This window comes from Periplaneta americana, chromosome 10 (genome assembly GCF_040183065.1).
Source record: "Periplaneta americana isolate PAMFEO1 chromosome 10, P.americana_PAMFEO1_priV1, whole genome shotgun sequence".
Taxonomy (NCBI): Eukaryota; Metazoa; Arthropoda; class Insecta; order Blattodea; family Blattidae; genus Periplaneta; species Periplaneta americana.
Window position 1 is genome coordinate 150,996,560 of NC_091126.1, and position 23,055 is coordinate 151,019,614.

Consider the following 23,055-nt stretch of genomic DNA (forward strand, 5'->3'; position numbering starts at 1 on the left):
TTTCCATAACGCATAGCATACTACTTTGGCAACATGATTATACCAACAGAATATGCAATAACACATTTGTAATGTGTAATGTATGAATACCTACTTCTCAAAAACTAAGATAAGAAGACAGGATTCTCCAAGAACTGGAAAGAATGAAGTAACATTAGCGACACCGAATAGAGGTACATCAGTGTGAAGATGTTAGGGACAGAAAAGTTATAAATTAGGAAGTTGGTGCATGAGTGACAAACCATTGGAAAGTGATAAGGTAATAATGGTGTGCAGGAGAGACAAAATATAGGAAAGTGATAAAGTGAAAATGGTGATGATGACAAAGGATGGTAAAGCATAGAGGATAAGAAAGATACAATAGCCAGGGAGTGAAAATAAGTAAGTAATAATACAAATATAATGAAGAAATTGGGAGTGGAAATGTATTGAAAGAGTAGAAACTACACTAGTTCGTCGGAAAATATACAGATTAGAGCAGTGGGAATAAGTGTTCAGTGAATGTTAGTGATTCAAGAGAATAAATAGAATGACAACTATGGAAGAGTTCAACTTAACGCAAACAATGTTGTGAACAATATATAAGGAACTGAGAGAAGTGAGTGTTTAATTAAATGAGATTAATAAGAATAAGATAATTTGGAAAGAGAGAGAGTAAGTAGAAAAAGAAGGCAGGTGGAACAGATGTGAGAGAAGTGATAGAAAAGTGATCAAGGTCAATCATATGTAGTAGATGATAAAAAAGAAAAGAAAGGAAACATATGCAGATTATGTATCCAAGGGAGTGACACAGAAAGTTGCAGGAGCATTCATGATCAATGTAAATTGATGAAATAAATACGGTGTGTGTGTGTTTTCTTTTGTGTTTGTGTGTGCGTGCGCACGTTGCGTGAGTGTGTGTGCATGAGAGTGTGTGGTGTGTGTGTGTGTGTGTGTGGTGTGCGTGTGTGCGTGCGTGCATGCGTGCATGCATAAAAATATGCAGGGATTGGGAAAAAACCACCTAAGAAATGAGTGAGAATCATGCCCACCCTCTACAAGCAATATATAACACAAGTAGGGAGACACATAAAAAACAGAGTCCTGTCACAGAGATACAATTTTGACATAATGCACAAATTCTGGCAACAAAGGTTTCGTAGATTGCCATCTACCTCCTAAACTGTAACAATTTCCCTCTTATAAATTGTATTTCCGGAGGGATACCTGAATTCCCAGTCACCAAGGTAGAGCCTGTATGTGTGCTCATAACTCTCATACCTCATGCACTTCCTACAAAACTCACAAATATACTGTAATAGCTGTTTCCTATAGTCACCTCGATGTTGATTATTATACATACAGTGTAACACATACCTCCTGAACTTAATCGGCCGTCTAACTCCATCATCACTATCAGAAGATGCTCCTCCTATTTGCTCATCATCAAGAGCTGTGGAATTCAAACTATATCTCCGTTTTCTTCCAATTCTCTGGAAAAAAGAAATCCATGTGTGAAGACGGACATACAATTTTGTAGCCACATACTCAATCCCAGCTAAAAGAACCTAATTATTTTATTCATGTGTTATATGAGGTAAATATTCAAAAATGATTTCCGATGCCACTAGCTGGAGAATTCAGCTTTATGTATCAAAAAAAGTAAACTACATTACAATTCTCTATCAAAAAATTGTGGAAAATATTAGTACCATTCACCATTACAGAAATAACTGTTCATCTGTAACTACAACCATACTCATTTCCACCCATTACATTACAACTAATTTTCTATGGATGAATAATTTCTCACTCGTATTTAACACAATTTAATAATACATTTCATATTCTGCGTTTTATTTAATTTCATTTCATTCATTGCATTGGAAAAAGAATCAAGATTTTGGACTAAAAATGTAATGAGAATCACTATTAGATTAGTAACTCTCCATATAAAATAAAATCATATCAATAAATTTTCTAATAGCCAAAAAGGACTTTGAATGCACAAGTCAGTTTGCAGGAAATACCGTATTTATTGAGCTATGGGATCCAACTACCTACAGTACTCCCCTTGATTTTGAAAATCAAAGTAAAACATTTTGCAATAAATTAATTTTCATTATACATAAATAAATGGTGTCTATACGGTTATAAATCTAAAGGTAGCGCACTCTTAATCCATTCTCAAATCAATATCTTACTGTATGATTTCTACTTATGGGGGGAGCTAAAAAAATGTGTACAGAAATAACCCGCATGCTTTTGAAGAATTGAAAGACAATATAAGAAGGAAAATTGCAGCAACTTCGGTAGAACTAATGCGTGTTAATGCAACTATTATTAAAAGGCAAAAGAAATGTGTGGATGGTGGCAAAAGGACGTCATCCAAAGTTTATTATAATTTGCAAGACAAATCTATGTGCTTGACTTAAGGGCTATGAATATCCGACTCTGCCAGCAAACAGTGTGGTTCAAACTGTCATGTGGTGCTACAAACTCATGGATGAACGTCTATTTTAAACAACAAACAATTTAATGAGCATTAGAGTGAAAGGATCATCTGTCAATGCATTTCACAAAACAGAATGCACTCAAAGTGATTTGTAAACAAATCACGCTGCCCTGTCTATAATATGAAGTAAATTAGGTACCTAAGAAAGTGGACCTGTAGATTTTTTGTGGGCCTCTACATATTCTGTGCTTATTTGCAAGACTATGTTATATAATGATACAGTTATGTCACTGGTTACTCGAGATCGTGCAAATGTGTCAGCCAAGAGAAATATGATACATAATCCAGCACAAACAACAATGAGTAGAATTTTAACTATAATCAAATGAGCTCCACTATTATATCAACTACAAATTATGAGAGTACCCAAACATCAACATGGACGGAGACCACATATTCAGTGCTAGGCACACCAGTCTGCTACATCATAGATACTGGGAAGCAAGAGCAAAATTCTGTTGACTGAGTTTTATTGTGTTTCTGATGCTATTTATGGGCAATAACACATCTATGAAGTTATACTGCATTTTAATACATATCTAAATAAATATATACTATCAAAGAATGTTACAAATAATTGAGTAGAAGTAAATATTTAATTCTCTTCACAATACAAATACATGCCAACATTGGTGGCAATTATACTCACTGTCTGCAAAGTATCAACAACATTTGCAGTTCTAGTCATACTTCGAGTCACTCCTCTGCAAGCATAGTCCAAAGGCAAAGACCTGAAATTTTCATTTGACTCAATTTTAATCTGCTTTTCTTGTTCATCTTCACTACCTTCTAAGGTCCGCATACTGTCATCTTTCCCTCTCCTATGTACAAGATTCTCATCCTCCGTCAGCCTGAAAGTGAGAAACAAATTATGTCCATATTAATTTAATAGTAATTATATACTGTCCTCGTCTAAAAGTTGAGCATATTTTCAAGGGAGTGCAGAGGATTGGAATACACAGAAAGCATTTTGTGCATAGTAAAGGCCAATATTTGCGCTCTTCCTCTCATTTTCAGACTAAAAAAATTCATTATTATTATTATTTTTTTTTGGTGGGGGACGCTATTTCTGGACTTCCTGTTACTGAAACAGAATATTTGATTTTTCTTCAGACTACAATTCTTTTCTGATGTACGAGGAAAATTTCGATAGCTAAGATCTAGCGTTTGTCTGATGTCAGATACCTCAAGAATAGAATTTAAGGCATGTTTAATGGTAAAAGTTGCTAGGGTTTGTTAATATGCTTCGTTGTTGGGGGTTATGTAGAAATTTTTAAATTGTTGTGCTTTGAATTAACCAATAACAAAAGAATATTGTGTGCTAGCCTACAAAATAATTTTTTCTGGGTTATAGATCGGGATACAGTAGCAATAGTGACAAAAGACTTTTTTTTCACCTACCAAAGGAAAAGATTTGTTTGGGAATTGGGCCAGAATCATTCCGCAGAAAGATAGGGAGGTTTCGGTAAATAACCATATTTGTGATGTGCATTTTCCTGAAGACTTGATTATAAAATCAGATTATTTTATTTTTTAACATAAAGAATAATATTCTGGGAGAAAAATACTAGTATTTTAGAAATTAAGACATTGCTCTTACAGTAATGCTTAACATACTACTTTGGCAACGTGATTATACAGACAGAATTTCGCAAGAACACATTTGTAATGTGTAATGTATGAATACTTCTCGAGAAACTAAGAAAAGAAGTCAAGATTCTGCAAGAACTGGAAGGGATGAAGTAACATTAGCGACACCAAATAAAGGTACATCAGTGGGAAGAAGTTAGGGACAGAAAAGTTATAACTTAGGAGATTGGTGCATGAGTGACAAAACATTGTAAAGTGATAAAGTGAAAATGGTGATGATGACAGAAAGGATGGTAAAGCATAGAGGATGAGAAAGATACAAGTAATAGCCAGGGTGTGAAAGTAAGTAAATAATGATACAAATATAATGAAGAAAGTGGGAGTGTAAATGTGATGAAAGTGTAGAAACTAGTTCGTTGGAAAATATACAGATTGTGTGTATGTGGTGCGCGCGTGTGTGTGTGTGTGTGTGTGTGTGTGTGTGTGTGTGTGTGTGTGCGCGTGTGCGTGCGAGCATAAAAATATGCAGGGAGTGCGAAAAGAATACCTAAGAAATGAGTGAGAATCATGCCCACCCTCTACATGCAGTATATAACACAAGTAGGGAGACACATAAAAACTGCGTCTTGTCACAGAGATATAATTTTGACGTAAAGCACAAATTCTGGCAATAAAGGTTTCGTAGACAGCCATACACTTCCTAAACTGTAATAGTTTCCTTCTTATAGACTGAATTTCCGGATGGATACCGGAATTCCCAGTCACCAAGGTAGAGCCTATATGTGTGCTCATACCTCTCATACAGGGGCGTGCATTTAGGGTAAGCGGGTAAGCGCTGCATACCCTACATACACTTCAAATTCATGTATCATTTTATCTCATTCAGCTCACAGATAAACACTTTTAATAAAGTGTATTCTGCACTTCATATATAAATGTTCTGCATTAACTACATTTCTGCAGTAAGGCAGTTCTTCGTTCACAGCTTGCCTTTAGCCTCATTTTACAGTGCTGGCACATGCGTGGACAGTAGACAAGGATGGAAAATTTCCTCGTCCACCACTGTATTGCCTATACGCCCGTACAGAGAGAGAATAAGCACTGGGATTATCGCTTGTCCTGGTTTGTTAAGTTCCTGCAGAAGAAAGCAGTGTTGATTGTTGAATTTGGCAGTGTGTGTGAAACATGCGATTTGTTTGTCAAATGAGATAGTGTTCAGGATCTCTCAGTTATTTGAAGATTTGTTTCTTTGTAAGTGACAATTTATTTTGTTGTTTTCTGTGTATAAATTAAATATTGATTAAGAATGGGCGATTCGTTATGTCCTACCGAAAAATTGTTGAAACACCCATTTCGACTACATTCTTTGCAAGAAAAATTAAACATAATACAAAGTGATCGACCATGTCCTGAAATGCCAACGCTTTTTGCAGCTCATAAAGACAAAGGAAAAGAATATACCCGACATTTTCAAGCGTCCCAATATCAGAAATCTCAGTGGATTGCAGGAAGTGCGAAATTAAATACTCTTTTGCTGGCCCTGTCTTATGTTTTCTAAAGAAGAAACAGTTTGGTCTAAAAATGGTTATGATAATCTAAACAATCTGCACAATGCCATTAATAAACATGAAAAGTCACAGGCACATATTTTTAGTGTTTTACAGTCTAAGTCATTTGGATCATCTCGAATAGACGTACAGTTAGAATCACAACTTCGTGTCAGTGTCGAGCAACACAATGAAATGGTGCGAAAGAACAGGGAAATATTGAAGAGGTTAATTGATACAGTCTGTTTTCTAGCCATACATGAATTGCCATTTCGTGGTCATTGGGAGTCAGAAGAGGCAGTTAACAAAGGAGTATATTTATGTGCGCTCAATTACCTTGCAAAATATGACTTAACCTCAGCCATCATATGGAAACCTCTACCACATTCCGCGGAACTTCAAATCGATTACAGAATGATTTGATTCTTGCTGTAAGTGATGTTGTTATGGATAACATAAAACAAGAACTTTCAAAAACGTCATTTATTGCAATCATGCTAGACGAAACTTCAGACATTATGAATGCATCCCAGCTTTCAACCACTCTTAGGTGTGTTGATTCAGAGAATGGTGAGATTAATGAAAGATTCATATGTTTTACTTATGTAAGCAATGATAGATCTGCCAGTGGTTTATTCGAACATGTCCAAAATATAGCCACTGAGTATGACATAAGTAACAAGCTCGTTGCTCAAACGTTCGATGGAGCTGCTGTCATGGCGACCAGCCATGGACTGAGAGCTGAAGTTCTTGAAAAATATCCTAAGGCAATATTTGTGCACTGTTTCAGTCATAAATTAAATTTAATCTTGTTGCAGTCACTTACGTGATTGAAAGAGTGCAGAATATTTTTACAGACTTTAACTGGTTTGGGTTCTTTCTTCAGTAAATCGTCCAAATGAACACAACGACTTAAAGAATACACTTTAAAAAATGCCCAGACATGCTCCAACTAGATGGAATTTTACATCGCGTCTTGTTTAGACTGTAAGGGAACATAGGGTGAATTTACTGGATTTTTTCAAGACATATTAGAAGACAGTTCTACCTGGGACAGTGAAACAGTTGTTACTGCATAAGGCCATTCTGAGAAAAAGATGTCATATAAACATTTTGTCCTCATTGCAATATTTTCAGAGTTACATTAATTTGAAGTTATTAGTAAAATACCTTTTTTTTTTAGTTTTACAGGTAAAAAATTTTACAAATAGAGAATGAACTATTCAGAAGTGCCATTTCTTTAATTGGCTACTTTTCTGAAGCTAAAAATAAGCTCCGTAAGGGACGGTAAATCCTTGTGAATCACATTCATGACTAATGTGTATAAAAGAAATGTCAATAAGTAAATTTCAGAGCCTACCCACACAAAAAATACACCGCACGCCCCTGCTCTCATACCTCACACACTTCCAACAAAACTCACAAATATACTGTAATAGCTGTTTCCTATAGTCACCTCGATGATGATTATTATACATACAGTGTAACACATACCTCCTGAACTTAATCGGCCGTCTAACTCCATCATCACTATCAGAAGATGCTCCTCCTATTTGCTCATCATCAAGAGCTGTGGAATTCAAACTAAATCTCCGTTTTCTTCCAATTCTCTGGAAAAAAGAAATACATGTGTGAAGACGGACATACAATTTTGTAGCCACATACTCAATCCCAGCTAAAAGAACCTAAATATATTATTTATTGATGTGTTATATGAGGCAAATATTCAAAAATGATTTCCGATGCCACTAGCTGGAGAATTCAGCTTTATGTATCAAAAAAAGTAAACTACATTACAATTCTCTATCAAACACTGTGGAAAATATTAGTACCATTCACCATTACAGAAATAAATGTTCATCTGTAACTACAACCATACTCATTTCCACCCATTACATTACAACTAATTTTCTATAGATGAATAATTTGTCACTCCTATTTAACACAATTTAATAATACATTTCATATTCTGCGTTTTACTTAATTTAATTTCATTCATTGCATTGGAAAAAGAATGAAGATTTTGGACTAAAAATGTAATGAGAATCACTATTAGATTAGTAACTCTCCATATAAAATAAAATCATATCAATAAATTTTCTAATACCAGTAGCCAAAAAGTAGTTTGAATGCACAAGTCAGTTTGCAGAAAATACCGTATTTATTGAGCTATGGGATCCCATTAACTACAGTACTCAACTTGATTCTGAAAATGAAAATACACCATTTTGCAATAAATTAGTTTTCACTATAAATAATATCTATATATGTATAAAACTAAAACTAGCGTACTCTTAATCCATTCCCAAATCAATATCTTACCATATGATTTCTATTAAGGGGGAGCTTAAAATATTGTGTACTGAAATAACCCGCATGCTTTTGAAGAATCGAAAGCCTATATAAGAAGGAAAATTGCAGCAACTTCAGAAGAACTAATGCGTGTTAATACAACTTTTCTTAAAAGGCAAAAGAGATGTGTGGATGTTGGCACAAGGACGTCATTTCCAAAGGTTATTATAATTTGCAAGACAAATTTATGTGCTTGACATAAGGGGCTATGAATATCAGACTCTGCCACCAAACAGTGAGCTTCCGACTGTCATGTGCTTTTACACACTCATGGATGAACATCTATTTTAAACAACAAACAATTTAATGATTATCAGCAAGAATGGATCATCTGTCAATGCATTTCACAAAACACAATGCATTCAAAACTGATTTGTCAACAAATCATGTCGGCCAGTGTACAGTGAAACCTCTCCTTACAGACACTCCTCATATACGGACAGAATTTTATGTCCGAACTGAAATAATATAGAAATAATGATAAATTTAACTCTCGTTTACGGACACTCTCAGACACGGACACAGACAGCTGTTTCACAGTCCTAAAGCTTGCTTTACGTACTGACTGAGACAGAACTTGGATTTCAAGACCTAATGTGTTACAAAAATGGAAAATTGAGTTTTGAGAACTGTACAGAAATTCTTTAACATGAAAGAACACAATAAGGGTTTCGTAGGCTACCACTAGCTAAGCCGGCTACTCCTTGTTAGAGTAGCTGGAAGCAGGGTGGATAAACACAGTCATATAATTTAATCTGTCTGAAGTGTCCAAGGCTTGCACGATCGTGAAATTGTATTCAATACATGATAAGGTTAATAGGATTATTTCTTCACTTCAATCGGTTGTATTGTTTCGAGAGACATTGCACCTGAATGTAAGGGTTAATTTGAAAACTGTAAATTACCTAGAATAAAATTGCATGGCACAGTAATGTATTTTCATGTTTCGGTCTTGTCTACTGTAGTTCAAAGTTGCAAAAAATTTACTGTAGTACAGTAGACTGTATTGAGAACTAAACTATAGTAATACATTTAATTTAAAGCGTGAAGGGATATGTAATGCATATTATAAATTTACTCTTAGATTGGGGAGCCTCCCTCCCAATAAAAGACAACTCCCAGATGTGGACAGATTATTACATCCCTTTGATGTCAGTAAATAAGAGGTTTCACTGTATAAGATGAAGTAAATCATGTACCTAAAAAATAGGGCTTGTAGATATTTTGGAGGAATTCTATATATTCTCTGCTTATTTGCAAGGCTATATTATGTAATGAAACAGTTGTGTCACTGGTTACTCGATATGATGCATAAATGTAATGTATAATTAATACAGCACAAACAATAATGAGCAGTATATTGACTATAATTAAATGATCCCCCACTGTTAAGGCCTATATCAAATATAAATTATGAGAGTACCCGAACATCAACAAGGTCGGAGACCATATATTCAGAGCCACGCACACTAATCTACTATGGTACATGATGGACAGTGGGAAGCAAGAGCAAAATTATGTTAATTGATTTTTGTTGTGTTTCTGATGGTACTTATGGGCAATAACAAATCTATGAAGTTCTACTGCATTTTAAGACATAAGAAAATAAATAAATACTATCAAAAACTGTTACCAATAATTCAGTAGAACTAAATATTTAATGTTCTTCACAATACAAATAAAAGCCAACATTGCTAGCAAAAATACTCACTGTCTGCAAAGTATCGACATTTCCAGTTCTAGTCATACTTCGAGTCACTCTTCTGGTAGCACAATCAAACATCAAAGACCTGACATTTTCATTTCTATCATATTTAATCTTCTTTTCTTGTTCATCTTCACTACCTTCTAAGTCCAGCATATTGTCATCTTTCATTCTACTATGTACAAGATTCTCATCCTCCATCAGCCTGAATGTGAAAAACAAAATACATCCATAGTAATTTAACAGTAATTATATACAGCCCTGGTCTATAACTAGAGCATTCTTTCAAGGGAGTACTGAGGATTGGAGGACACATAAAGAATAATATTCTGAGAGAAAAATACTGGTATTTCAGAAATTAAGAGATTGCACTTTTCATAATGCTAAACATACTACTTTGGGAGCATGATTATACACAGAGAATTTCGCAACAACACATTTGTAATGTGTAATGTATGAATACCTATTTCTCAAGAAACTAAGATAAGAAGTCAAGATTCTGCAAGAACTGGAAGGGATGAAGTAACATTAGCGACACCGAATGGAGGTACATCAGTGGCAAGAAGTTAGGGAGAGAAAAGTTATATCTTAAGAGATTGGTGAATGAGTGACAAAACATTGGAAATTGAAAAAGTGAAAATGGTGTGCAGGAGAGACAAAATATAGGAAAGTGATAAAGTGAAAATGGTGATGACAGAAAAAAATGTTAAAGTATAGAGGATGAGAAAGATACAATAGCCAGGGTGTGAAAGTAAGTAAATAATGATACAAATATAATGAAGAAAGTGGGAGAGAAAATGTAATGAAAGTGTAGAAACTAGTTCGGCGGAAAATATACAGATTGTGTGTGTGCGTGTAAAAATATGCAGGGAGTGCGAAAAGAATACATAAGAAATGAGCTAGAATCAAGCCCACACTCTACATGCAGTATATAAGACAAGTAGGGAGACACAAAAAACCGTGTCTAGTCACAGAGATATAATTTTTACATATTGCACAAATTCTGGCAATAGAGGTTTCGTAGACAGCCATCCACTTCCTAAACTCTAATAGTTTCCTTCTTATAGACTGCTTTTCAGGATGGATACCTGAATTCCTAATCACCAAGGTAGAGCCTGTATGTGTGCTCATACCTCTCATATCTCATGCATTTCCTACAAAACTCACAAATATACTGTAATAGCCGTTTCCTATAGTCACCTCAATGTTATTACACATAGAGTGTAGCACATACCTCCTGAACTTAATCGGCTGTCTAACGCCATCATTATGACAAGGTGGTGTTCCTTCATTCTCATCAACAAGAGCAGTGGATTTCTGGAAAAAAAAAAAAAAGTCCATGTGTGATAGACATACATCTTGTAACCACATAATCAAAACCTGTTTATAGAACATAATTACATTATTCCTTCAAGTGTTATATGATGTAAATGTTCAAAAATCTTTCCCGATGCCACTACCTGGAAAATTCAGCTTTATGTATCAAAAAAAGTAAACTACATTATAACTCTGTCACAAACACTGTGGAAGACATTAGTACCACTCACCATTACAGAAATAACTGTTCATCTGTAACAACAAGCATATTCAATTCTACCTATTATATTATAATTAATTTTCTATGGATGAATAATTTCTCATTCCTATTTAATACAATTTAATAATAGACTTCATATTCTGCATGTTACCTAACTTGATTTCATTCATTGTATTGGAAAAAGATTCTCCATATAAAATGAAATCATATCAATAAATTTTCTAATAGCCAAAAAGGAGTTCGAATGCATAAGTCAGTTTGCAGGAAATACAGTATTTATTGAGCTATGGCATCCCACTACCTACAGTACTCCCCTTATTTTTGAAAAATAAAGAACAACATTTAGCAATAAATTATTTTTCCTTATATATATATATATATATATATATATATATATATATATATATATAAATAGTATCTATATGTGTATAAAACTAAAACTAAGGTACTCTTTAATCCATTCCCAAATCAATATCTTACTGTATGATTTCTATTTATGCGGGAGCTTAAAAAATTGTGTACTGAAATATCCCACAAGCTTTTGAAGAAATTGAAAGCCAATATAAGAAGGAAAAATAGCAGTAACTTCAGTAGAATTAATGCGTGTTAATGCAACTATTTTTAAAAGGCAAAAGAGATGTGTGGGTGGCGGCGCAAGAACGTCATTTCCAAAGGTAGATGGTCATTGTAATTTGCATGACAAATCTATGTGCTCGACTTAAGGGGCTATGAATATCCGACTCTGCCAGCAAACAGTGTGCTTCCAACTGTCATGTGCTGCTACACATTCACAGATGAACGTCTAATTTAAACAACAAACAATTCAATGATTATTAGCAAGAAGGGATCATTTGTCAATGCATTTCACAAAACAGAATGCATTCAAAACTGATTTGTCAACAAATCATGCCGGCCTGTGTAGAAGTAAGTCATGTACCTAAGGAAGTGGACTTGTAGATTTTTTGGTGGGCCTCTACATATTCCATGCATATTTGCAAGGCTATGTTATGTAATGAAACAGCTGTGACATATGTTATTAGAGATCGCACAAATGTGTCATCCAAGAGACATGTAATGCACAATACAGCACAAACAATGAATAGAATTTTGGCTATAATTAAATGATCTCCACTGTTAGGGCCAATATCAAATATAAATTATGAGAGTACCCGAACATCAACATGGTCAGAGACCATATGTTCAGAGCCAGGCACACCAATCTACTATGGTACATGATAGAGAGTGGGAAGCAAGAACAAAATTCTGTTAACTGATTTTTGTTGTGTTTCTGATCGTATTTATGGGCAATAACAAATCTAGGAAGTTCTATTGCATTTTAAGACATAAGCAAATAAATAAATACTATCAAAAATTGTTACCAATAATTGAGTAGGACTAAGGCCCAATTGTATAAAACTCCCTGACTAAAGATCAACTTTGATCGAAGATCGGAAAGTGAACCGAGTTCAGACACTTCTTCTATTGTATAAAACTTTTCTGCGATCAAATTACCTTGGTTCAAATGCAATCTAAGTTCACATGAAAAGGATTTGGCAACATCGCATAAACAGTGAAATACGTGATGTGCGCACCATGTTATACAGGTTTGTTCAGTGTTGCCAATCTAGTGACTTTAACTCTTTTTCAACAACAATTTCATTTAACTTTTATATTGCTTAAATAGGGATTTAGGGACCTTTTTAGCATCCCATAGTGACAAAATTTAATCTTTCTTTGTTGATAATGAGAAATCTAGCGACTTTACAACTACTTTTTGGCGACTTTCCGTATTACATTCTGTTGGAGACACTGGTTTTTTGTGCTATGTAAATAATGGCGGACAATAAGAAGAAGGTTGACTGTTCTCCAAGTTGTTACCATGTTATGGTGTTTGATACTGCTAAACATAATAAAGCTTTATAAAACGACAATTTTCGTTTAGTAATACAGTTAATTGAACATTTATGAATGTACCTATCATATCCATTAATAATTAGTGGTTGTTATAAACATAATATAATTATAGGTTATGTTATTTGATACTGCTGAACACAATAGAGCCGTATAGAATATAAGAATGTTTGTGTATTAAGGCAAGAAATTGAAAGAAATATATATAAATGTACTTAACATATCTATTAAAATTAATAATAATGGATATTTTATTTGCACAATCTGTCACTCGTATATTTCAAACAGAAACGAAATAACTGAACTTGGATCATCTAACTTAATCGGAGAAATTTCTTCAGTCAAAGTTGACTTTAGTTTGAGACAAATTAATCTCAGATTAGACTTTATACAACACAAAATTCCAAGTTCAGCTGAAACAAGGATCAATTTAACCTCTGATCTAAGATTAAATGGTTTATACAATCGGGCCTAAATATATAATTCTCTTCACAATACAAATACATGCCAACATTGGTGGCAATTATACTCACTGTCTGCGAAGTATCAAAATTCCCAGTTCTAGTCATACTTCGAGTCACTCTTCTGGTACCACTGTCCAAAACCGAAGACCTGACATTTTCATTCAGGTCATACTTAACCTCCTTTTCTTGTTCATCTTCACTACCTTCTAAGTTCTGCATATTGTCATCTTTCACTCTGCTTTGTACAAGATTCTCTTCGTCCATAAGCCTGAAAGTGAAAAACAAAATATGTCCATATATATAATCCTGGTCTAAAATTTGAGCATTCTTTGAAGGGAGTACAGAGTATGGATGATACAGAAAGAATTTTGTGCATAGTCCAGGCAAATATTTGCTCTTTTCCTCTCATTTTCAAATTCTGATTTTTGGGGGGGGGGGGGGGAGACGAATTTTATGGACTTCCTGTTACTGAAACAGGAAATTTGATTTCTTTTTTCAGATTACAATACATTTTCTGATTTGTGTCAATATACGAGAAAAATATTTTAATTTTAATGTGAATATTTTTTTGTTTTATATTACCAGAAGGAATAAAAGGAATATTGTATGCACTTCTAATTTTTCTCATTGCCCATGGCAGACCTGAGAAGTAGTCGTGTTTCAATTGCTAAGCTCTATTGTTTTTCTGAGTTCAGATGCCTCAAAAACAGAATTTAAAGCATGTTTAATGGTGAAAGTTGCTAAGCATTGTTAATATGCTTTGCTGTTGGAGGTTGTTTAGAAATCTTTAAATTGTTGTACTCTGAATTCACCAGTAACAAAGAATATTGTGTGGTAGCCTACAAAATATTTGTTCTGGATTGTAGATCGAGATACATTAGAAATAGTGACAAAAGCCTTTTTTTGCTCCACCTCCCAAAGACAAAGATATATTTGGGAATTGGGCAAGAAATACAGGCAGCTACCACTGAATAACCATATTTGTGATATACATTTTCCATAGATATGATTATAAAATCAGCTTATCTTATTCTTTAACATAAAGAATAATATTCTTTGAGAAAAAAACCGTATTTTAGAAATTAAGAGATTGCTCTTTCCATAACGCTTAACATACTACTTTGGCAACATGATTATACAGACAATTTCGGAATAACACATTTGTAATGTGCAATGTATGAATGGTGTGCAGGCAAGACAAAATATAGGAAAGTGATAAAGTGAAAATGGTGATGATGAGAGAAAGGATGGTAAAGCATAGAGGATGAGAAAGTTACAATAGCCAGGGAGTGAAAATAAGTACGTATTGATACAAATATAATGAAGAAAGTGGGAGTGGAAATGTAATGAAAGTGCAGAAACTAGTTCGGTGGAAAATATACAGATTAGATTAGTGGGAATAAGTGTTCAGTGAACGTTAGTGATTCAAGTGAATAAATAGGATAACTATGAAAGAGTTCAACTAAATGCAAACCATGTTGGGAACAATTAATAAAGAACTGAGAGAAGTTAGTGTTTATTTAAATGAGATTAGTAAGAATAAGATGGATAACTCGGAAAGAGAGGGACTAAGTAGGAGAAGAAGGCAGGTGGAACATAGGAAAGAGTATTGTAGAAAAGTGATAAAGGTCAATTATATGTAACAGCCGGATGATAAAAAAGAAAAGAAAGAAAACGTATGCAGATTATATATCCAAGGGAGTGATACAGAAAGGTGCAGGACCATTGATGATCGCTGTAAGCTGGTGGAATAAATACCGCGTCTGTGTGTAAAAATATGCAGGGATTGCGAAAAGAATACCTAAGAAAGGAGTCAGTAACACGCCCACCCTCTACATACAGTATATAACAAAAGTAGGGAGACACATAAAAAACCGGGTCCTGTCACAGAAATAAAATTTTGAAACAAGGCACAAATTCTGACAATAGAAGTTTTGTAGATTGCCATCTACCTCTAACTGTAACAGTTTCCTTCTTACAAATTGCATTTCAGGATGGATACCAGAATTCCCAGTCACCAAGGTAGAGCATGTATGTGTGCTCATACCTCTCATACCTCATGCACTTCCTATAAAACTCTCAAATATATTGTAATAGCTGTTTCCTATAGTCACCTCGATGTTGATTATAATACATACAGTGTAACACATACCTCCTGAACTTAATCGGCTGTCTAACTCCATCACTATGAGAAGGTGCTCCTCCCACATGCTCATCATCAAGAGCAGTTGATTTCAAATTAAATCTCCTTTTGTTTCCAATTCCCTGGGAAAAAAAAAATTCATGTGTGATGAGAAACAAACAATCTTGTAGCCACATACTCAAACCCTGTTTATAGAACCTAATTATTATATTATTTCTTGATGTGTTACAAGAGGTAAATATTGAAAAATATTTCCCAATAACACTAGCTGGAGAATTCAATTTTATATATCAAAAAAAAGGTAAACGACATTACAACTCTCTAACAAACACTGTGGGAGACATTAGTACCATTCACCATTACAGAAATAACTGTTCATCTGTAACTACAACCATAGTCATTTCCACCCATTACATTACAACTAATTTTCTATGAATGAATAATTTCTCACTCCTATTTACCACAATTTAATAATAGGTTTCATATTCTGCATTTTATTTAATACCATCTCATTCATTGTATTGGAAAAAGAGTCAAGATTTTGGACTCTTAAATGTAATGAGAATGACTATTAAATTTAGTAACTCTCCATATAACATTAAATCATATCAATACATTTTCTAATACCCAAAAAGGAGTTTGAATGCACAAGTCAGTTTGCAGAAAATACAGTATTTACTGAGCAATGGGATCCCACTACCTACAGTACTCCCCTTGTTTTTGAAAAACAAAGTACAACATCTATACTAATAATAAATCTGTAGCCGAAATTTTTCTGGTAATTTTCGATTTTCCAAAAATAATTGGTCCTAACATATATAATTAAACACCCTGAAACCGAAAATCGCTTTTTTGAAATTTTTGTTTGTATGTCTGTCTGTCTGTCTGTATGTTTGTTACCTTATCACGCGATAATGGCTGAACCGATTTCGATGAAAATTGGAATATAAATTAAGTTCGTTGTAACTTAGATTTTAGGCTATATGGCATTCAAAATACATTATTTAAAAGGGGGGTTATAAGGGGGTCTGAATTAAATAAATCGAAATACCTCGCTTATTATTGATTTTTGTGAAAAATGTTACATAACAAATGTTTCTTTAAAAATTATTTCTGATAAGTTTTATTCTTTGAAAAATTTTGATAGGACTGATATTTAAAAAGATAAATGAGTCTTAATGTTAAAATAACTGCCATCTAAGGCGGTGTATTGAAATAAAAAACAAAAGACTTCGTCTATAAGGGGCCTTGGACACAACAATCGAAAGCTATGAAACATAGCCTACAGACAATGTTTCTGTGCTTGTATGAAGTAATATCAGAAGCTAAATTAACCGATTTGTATAATTAATTATTATTTCATCATTGGAAAGTGTAGTTTCTCTGGATGGACATAATGCTATAATGTTATTACAGTAACTTGTGAGTGAATTGAGGAAAGGTAAGATTAAAATAGCTTCTTATGCACAGAAAACTTGATAGGTTATTCTGTATATTCATTTCCTGTATTTCTTAAAATAATGTTTATGAATATATTCATTTTTATCTCAGAGAATTAATGAACGAGAGTGTATTGATTTCCTATGCAGTAATAGTACGTTAGCTTAGCAATCCATTATTGTATAATTCAAATTTTAACTATGCTCAATTGAATCGTGTTAAAATACATAAAATATATATGCAATAAATGCAATGCAAAAAAATTGGGTAATGAGTCAAGCAGATTATGTTGCGCTGTAGTAAAAGCTGTTCCTCCTGAGATTCAAGAGCTCCCACAACAAATTAAAAACTTTCTAATTCGAGTACATCCATTATCAACACACTTTTTACATAATATAATATAATATAATATAATATAATATAATATAATATAATATAATATAATATAATTTAAACATAATAACAAATCTGTAGCCAAAATTTTTTGTTAATTTTCGCTTTTCCAAAAATAATTGGTAATAATAATTAAGAAACATTTAAAGGAATTGTCATTGCACCAAATGAGTGGTCTCTGGATCAAAATGACCGCATTTTAATATTTTAAATACAATTTAAATTAAGTAACATAATAAACGATTTATCCTTCTATCAAACACGAATGTTCCCTGGACCAAATGTCCTATTTTAATTATGTAATTACTTTATATTTATCTCTAACGGGTGCAGCGGAGCGCACGGGTACGGCTAGTTTTGCAATAAATTAGTTTTCATTATATATAAATAAATAGTGTCTCTATGTGTATAAAACTAAAACTAGAGTACTCTTAATCCACTCACAAATCAATATCTTACTGTATGATTCCTATTTATACGGGAGCTTAAAAAATTGTGTACTGAAATAACCTGCATGCTTTTGAAGAATTTAAAGCCAATATAAGAAGAAAAAATAGCAGTAACTTAAGTAGAATTAATGCGTGTTAATGCAACTATTCTTAAAAGGCAAAAGAGATGTGTGGGTGGTGGCGCAAGGACGCCATTTCCAAAGCTAGATGGTTATTATAATTTGCAAGACAAATCTATGTGCTTGACTTAAGGGCTATAAATATCCGACTCTGCCAGCAAACAGTGTGCTTCAACTGTTATGTGCTGCTAAACACTCATGGAAGAACGTCTATTTTTAAACAACAATCAATTTAATGATTATTACCATGAATGAATCATCCGTCCATGCATTTCCAAAACAGAATGCATTCAAAACTAATCTGTCAACAAACCATGCCAGCCTGTGTATAAGACGAAGTAAATCATGTACTTAAGAAGTGGGCTTGTAGATTTTTTGGTGGGCCTCTAAATATTCTGCGCTTATTTGCAAGGCTATCTTAAGTAATGAAATAGTTGTGTCGCTGGTTACTCCAAATCATGCAAATGAGTCATCCAAGAGAAATATAATACATAATCCAGCACAAACAACAATGTGTAGAATTTTACCTATCGCTTATTTCTTCACCACACTTACAAGCGGACCAAAAATACAACATCATTAACACCTCAATCTGTCCTAGTCTAATATATCCATTTCAGACAGTGCCTCCAAAAAAAATTTCTAATAAATTCATAGTGGATGCAGATATTATGATAAGGGGTGTGCTGAAAGAAATACTGCAACTGCCTAATGACCTTCCTACAGATATGTTGTATACAGACACAAAATTCAAGGGATTAGGTTTATTCTGTTCAGCATGGGAATTACACTTACAAAATATAAACGCATGTAAGATATTGCTTAAATCCAATAATTCCTTCCTACATGCTACAAGGAAATTATCCCAAGAAATTGCATCCAGTCTCACAGCACTCAATATCACCGAATCAGCAAATATTTTGTACAAGTATGGCACTGTAGATACGCGAAAGGTACGGCAAGTATTAAGAGAAAAAGCATTTGAGAACTGGAGCCAGAAAAAACATAAAGGCAAAGGCATGCTATTATATCAACAATATACCCGGCCAATAAGTGGATCCAGAATCACAAGGGTCTTTCCTGTAGTGAGTGGAGGGAAGCAATCAAGATGAATGTGAACGTGTCAGCTGTGCGTAGTGTACCTGGCAGGTCTTCGGGCAGTAACCTCTGTCGACATTGCGACAGGGAGGTTGAAACCCTTGCCCATGTCCTGGGGGCCTGTCCACATGGTGAACTTCTACGAAATACGCGGCATCATACAGTAAGATCTATAATAGCAACTGCCTTAAGGAACAAAGGTTATTCAGTATATGAAGAAGTACACGGCATATCCAGTGAGGGCAGCAATCGAAGAATTGACATCATTGCATTTAAACCTCCCTCTCTTGAAGGTAACATCATAGACCCTACTGTGAGATTCGAATCGCACGAACACCAGCAGAAGAAGTACACGAGAAAAAAAGGAATATATATGAACCTTCCATCAGTTTTTATAAGGACAAATACTATCTGGAATCCATCGTCATTACAGGACTAATGATAGGAGCCTGTGGGACCATACCCCAGTTCCTAGTCGACTTCTGTAAATCTTTTGGCCTGCATAAAAATATTTTAAGAGATCTAACAATTGCAGCACTCAAAAGCTCAATAGCTATTTTCAGGCATTATACATATGGACCATGACTAATTCGCATCTCCTTGACGTTACTTCGTTTAACATCATGTGTTTCAATATAATTCAAATTGTTTATTTTTCACTCTAACAACAATTTATCACTAAGCCTCAAGGCTTTTACTCTATTGTATCATGGTACTCTTTGTCGATGGCAACCTGTAGTGGTTACAGGAAGAAATTAAATTAAATTAAATCAAATGATCTCAACTATTATATGAATTACAAATTATGGGAGTACCCAACCATCAACATGGACAGAAACCACATATTCAGTGCCAGGCACACCAATATATTTTGCTACGTCATAGATATTGGGAAGCAAGAGCAAAATTCTGTTAACCGAGTTTTATTGTATTTCTGATGGTATTAATGAGCAATAACAAATCTGAAAAATTCTACTGCATTTTAATAAATAAATAAATTCTATCAAAATTGTTACCAATAATTGAGTAGGACTAAATATTTAATGTTCATCACAATACAAATACATGCCAACATTGGTGGCAATTATACTCACTGTCAGCAAAGTATCAACATATCCATTTCTAGTCATACTTCGAGTCACTCTTCTGGTAGCAAAGTCCAAAACCAAAGATCTGACATTTACATTCCGGTCACACTTTGCATTTTTTCCTTGTTCATCTTCACTGCCTTCAAAGTTCCACATATTGCTATTTTTCCCTCTCCTATGTACAAGATTCTCTTCCTCCATTAGCCTGAAAGTGAAAAACAAAATGTGTCCATATTAATTTAACAGTAATTATATACAATCCTGGTCTAAAACGTGAGCATTCTTTCAAGGGAGTACAGAGGATTGGAGGACACAGAAAGCATTTTGTGCAAAGTCCAGGCTAATATTTGCCCTTTTCCTCTTATTTTGAAATTATAAAATTAATTTTGGGGGGGGGGATGCTATTTATGGACTTCCAGTTACTGAAACAGAATATTTGATTTATTTTTTTTCGAATTACAACTCATTTTCTGATTTGTGTCAGTGTGCGAGAAAAATACTTTAACTTCAAATGTGAATATTTTTTTTTATATTACCAGGACAACTAGAAGGAATAGTGTGTGCACTTCTATTTTTTCTCATTGTTTGTGGCATACCTGAGAACTAGTGGCATTTCCATTGCTAAGATCTATCATTTGTGTGAGTTCAGACGCCTCAAAAATAGAATTTAACATATGTTTAATGGTAAAATTTGCTTAGGGTTGTTAATATGCTTTATTCTTGGGGGTGGTGAAGAAATTTTCGAAAAGAATGCGAAAAGAATTCCTAAGAAATGAGTGAGAATGATGCCCACCCTCTACATGCAGTATATGACACAAGTAAGGAGACGTATAAAAAAACTGAGTGTAGTCATAGAGGTATAATTTTGACATAAGGCACACATTCTGGCAATAGAGGGTTCGTAGACTGCCATCTAACTCTTAAACTAAACTGTAACAGTTTCCTTCTTATAGACTGAATTTCTGGATGGATACCTGAATTCCCAGTCACCAAGGAAGAGCCTGTATGTGTGCTCATACCTCTCATATCTCATGCACTTCCTACAAAACTCACAAATATACTGCAATAGCTGTTTCCTAAAGTTACCTCAATGTTGATTATTATACATACAGTGTAAAACATACCTCCTGAACTTAATCGGCCGTCTACCTCCATCATCATTATGAGAAGGTGCTTCTCCTCCATGCTCATCATCAAGAGCAGTGGATTTCAAATTAAATGTGCGTTTTTCTCCAATTCTCTGGAAAAAAGATATCCATGTGTGATGAGAAACAAACAATCTTGTAGCCACATACTCAAACCCTGTTTATAGAACCTAATTACATTAGTTCCTGATGTGTTATATGAGGTATATATTCAAAAATATTTCCCGATGGCACTAGCTGGAGAATTCATCTTTATATACTGGGTGTTCAGTTCAAAGTGTGTAATGGCTCGCTGTATGCCGTCATGTGGCTAGCCGATGAGCCTAGAGAATTCAATCTTCCTACACTTCCGCAGAGGTGTATAACCTATGAGGTAGAGAAGTTGCCTACCAAGTACGGCGTTCATTCTGAAGAGTACGTACTGATACGTACTGCTCGTAGTGGCAGGAATGTGAACTGTTTGGAAATACATACTGTCAGGATACGGGGAGAGGGTTAAGACGATTACTTACGTATTTGTTGACATTAACTTCGACGGTCAACATGGACACGGAGCATTTGATTTGTGTTGTGGAATGTTACCGTACGCAACTGATGATAACAAATACCCTGCGTACGACTTGCCGGCGCAAAACACAGTTCGAAAGAGGTTATAGTACAGTGTTGTCAGACACAGCCTAAATGGAGCGGAGCGCTCCACTATGCCTGTTCCGAGCTCCGGTGCTTCCACAACATAAGCAAGTTCAAGCTCCGACTCTAGCTCCACAACTCCTTTTGGAGCTTACAACTCTGACACTACTGTTATAGTAGCACACAGACCGTACAGACCGCCATCTGTTGCTATGACATTCAAGTTATACCGTACACGTTCTCAAGTTCAGATTGAAGAACGCCTTAAATAATAGTCAACTTCTCTAACATATAAGCTGAAACTCGCTTCAAATCGGTGACCCAACAACAGTGACGTATGACACATATTGAAATGAACACCCAGTATATATCAAGAAAGGTAAACTACATTACAACTCTCTAACAAACACTGTGGCAGACATTAGTACCACTCACCATGACAGAAATAATTGTTCATCTGTAACTACAACCATACTCAATTCCACCCATTACATTACAATTAATTTTCTATGGATGAATAATTTCTCACTCCTATTTAACACAATTTAATAATACATTTCATATTCTGCATGTCATTTAATTCCATTTCATTCATTGTATTGGAAAAAGAATAAAAATTTTGGACTCTTAAATGTAATGAGAATGACTATTAAATTTAGTAACTCTCTATATAAAATAAAATCATATCATTAAATTTTCTAATAGCCAAAAAGGACTTCGAATGCACATGTCATTTTGCAGAAAATACCGTATTTACTGAGCTATGGGACCCCAATTACCTACAGTACTCCCCTTGATTTTGAAAATCAAAGCAAATCATTTTGCAATAAATTAGTTTTCATTATACATAAATAAATAGTGCCTATATGTGTATACAGACGTGGACAAATTATTAACAAAATTTACGATTTTTGTGATAATTCTGTTTACAAAATTTGACTTTTCAATTT

General features: G+C 34.3%; 1 protein-coding gene across 2 annotated transcripts in view; it reads right to left on the reverse strand.

The window, feature by feature from the left end:
• Positions 1 to 23,055, reverse strand: part of LOC138708100 (histone acetyltransferase KAT7-like) — a 77,943-nt gene that overhangs the window by 35,066 nt on the left and 19,822 nt on the right. For both annotated transcript variants that reach the window (XM_069838288.1, XM_069838287.1), the window contains 9 exons: positions 21,455 to 21,570; positions 20,337 to 20,535; positions 15,753 to 15,865; positions 13,670 to 13,868; positions 10,923 to 11,005; positions 9,695 to 9,893; positions 7,126 to 7,241; positions 3,144 to 3,345; positions 1,357 to 1,472 (listed from right to left, as the gene is read on the reverse strand). In XM_069838288.1, the coding sequence (XP_069694389.1) occupies positions 1,357 to 1,472; positions 3,144 to 3,345; positions 7,126 to 7,241; positions 9,695 to 9,893; positions 10,923 to 11,005; positions 13,670 to 13,868; positions 15,753 to 15,865; positions 20,337 to 20,535; positions 21,455 to 21,570 (1,343 nt within the window). The remainder of the gene's footprint in view (positions 1 to 1,356; positions 1,473 to 3,143; positions 3,346 to 7,125; positions 7,242 to 9,694; positions 9,894 to 10,922; positions 11,006 to 13,669; positions 13,869 to 15,752; positions 15,866 to 20,336; positions 20,536 to 21,454; positions 21,571 to 23,055) is intronic.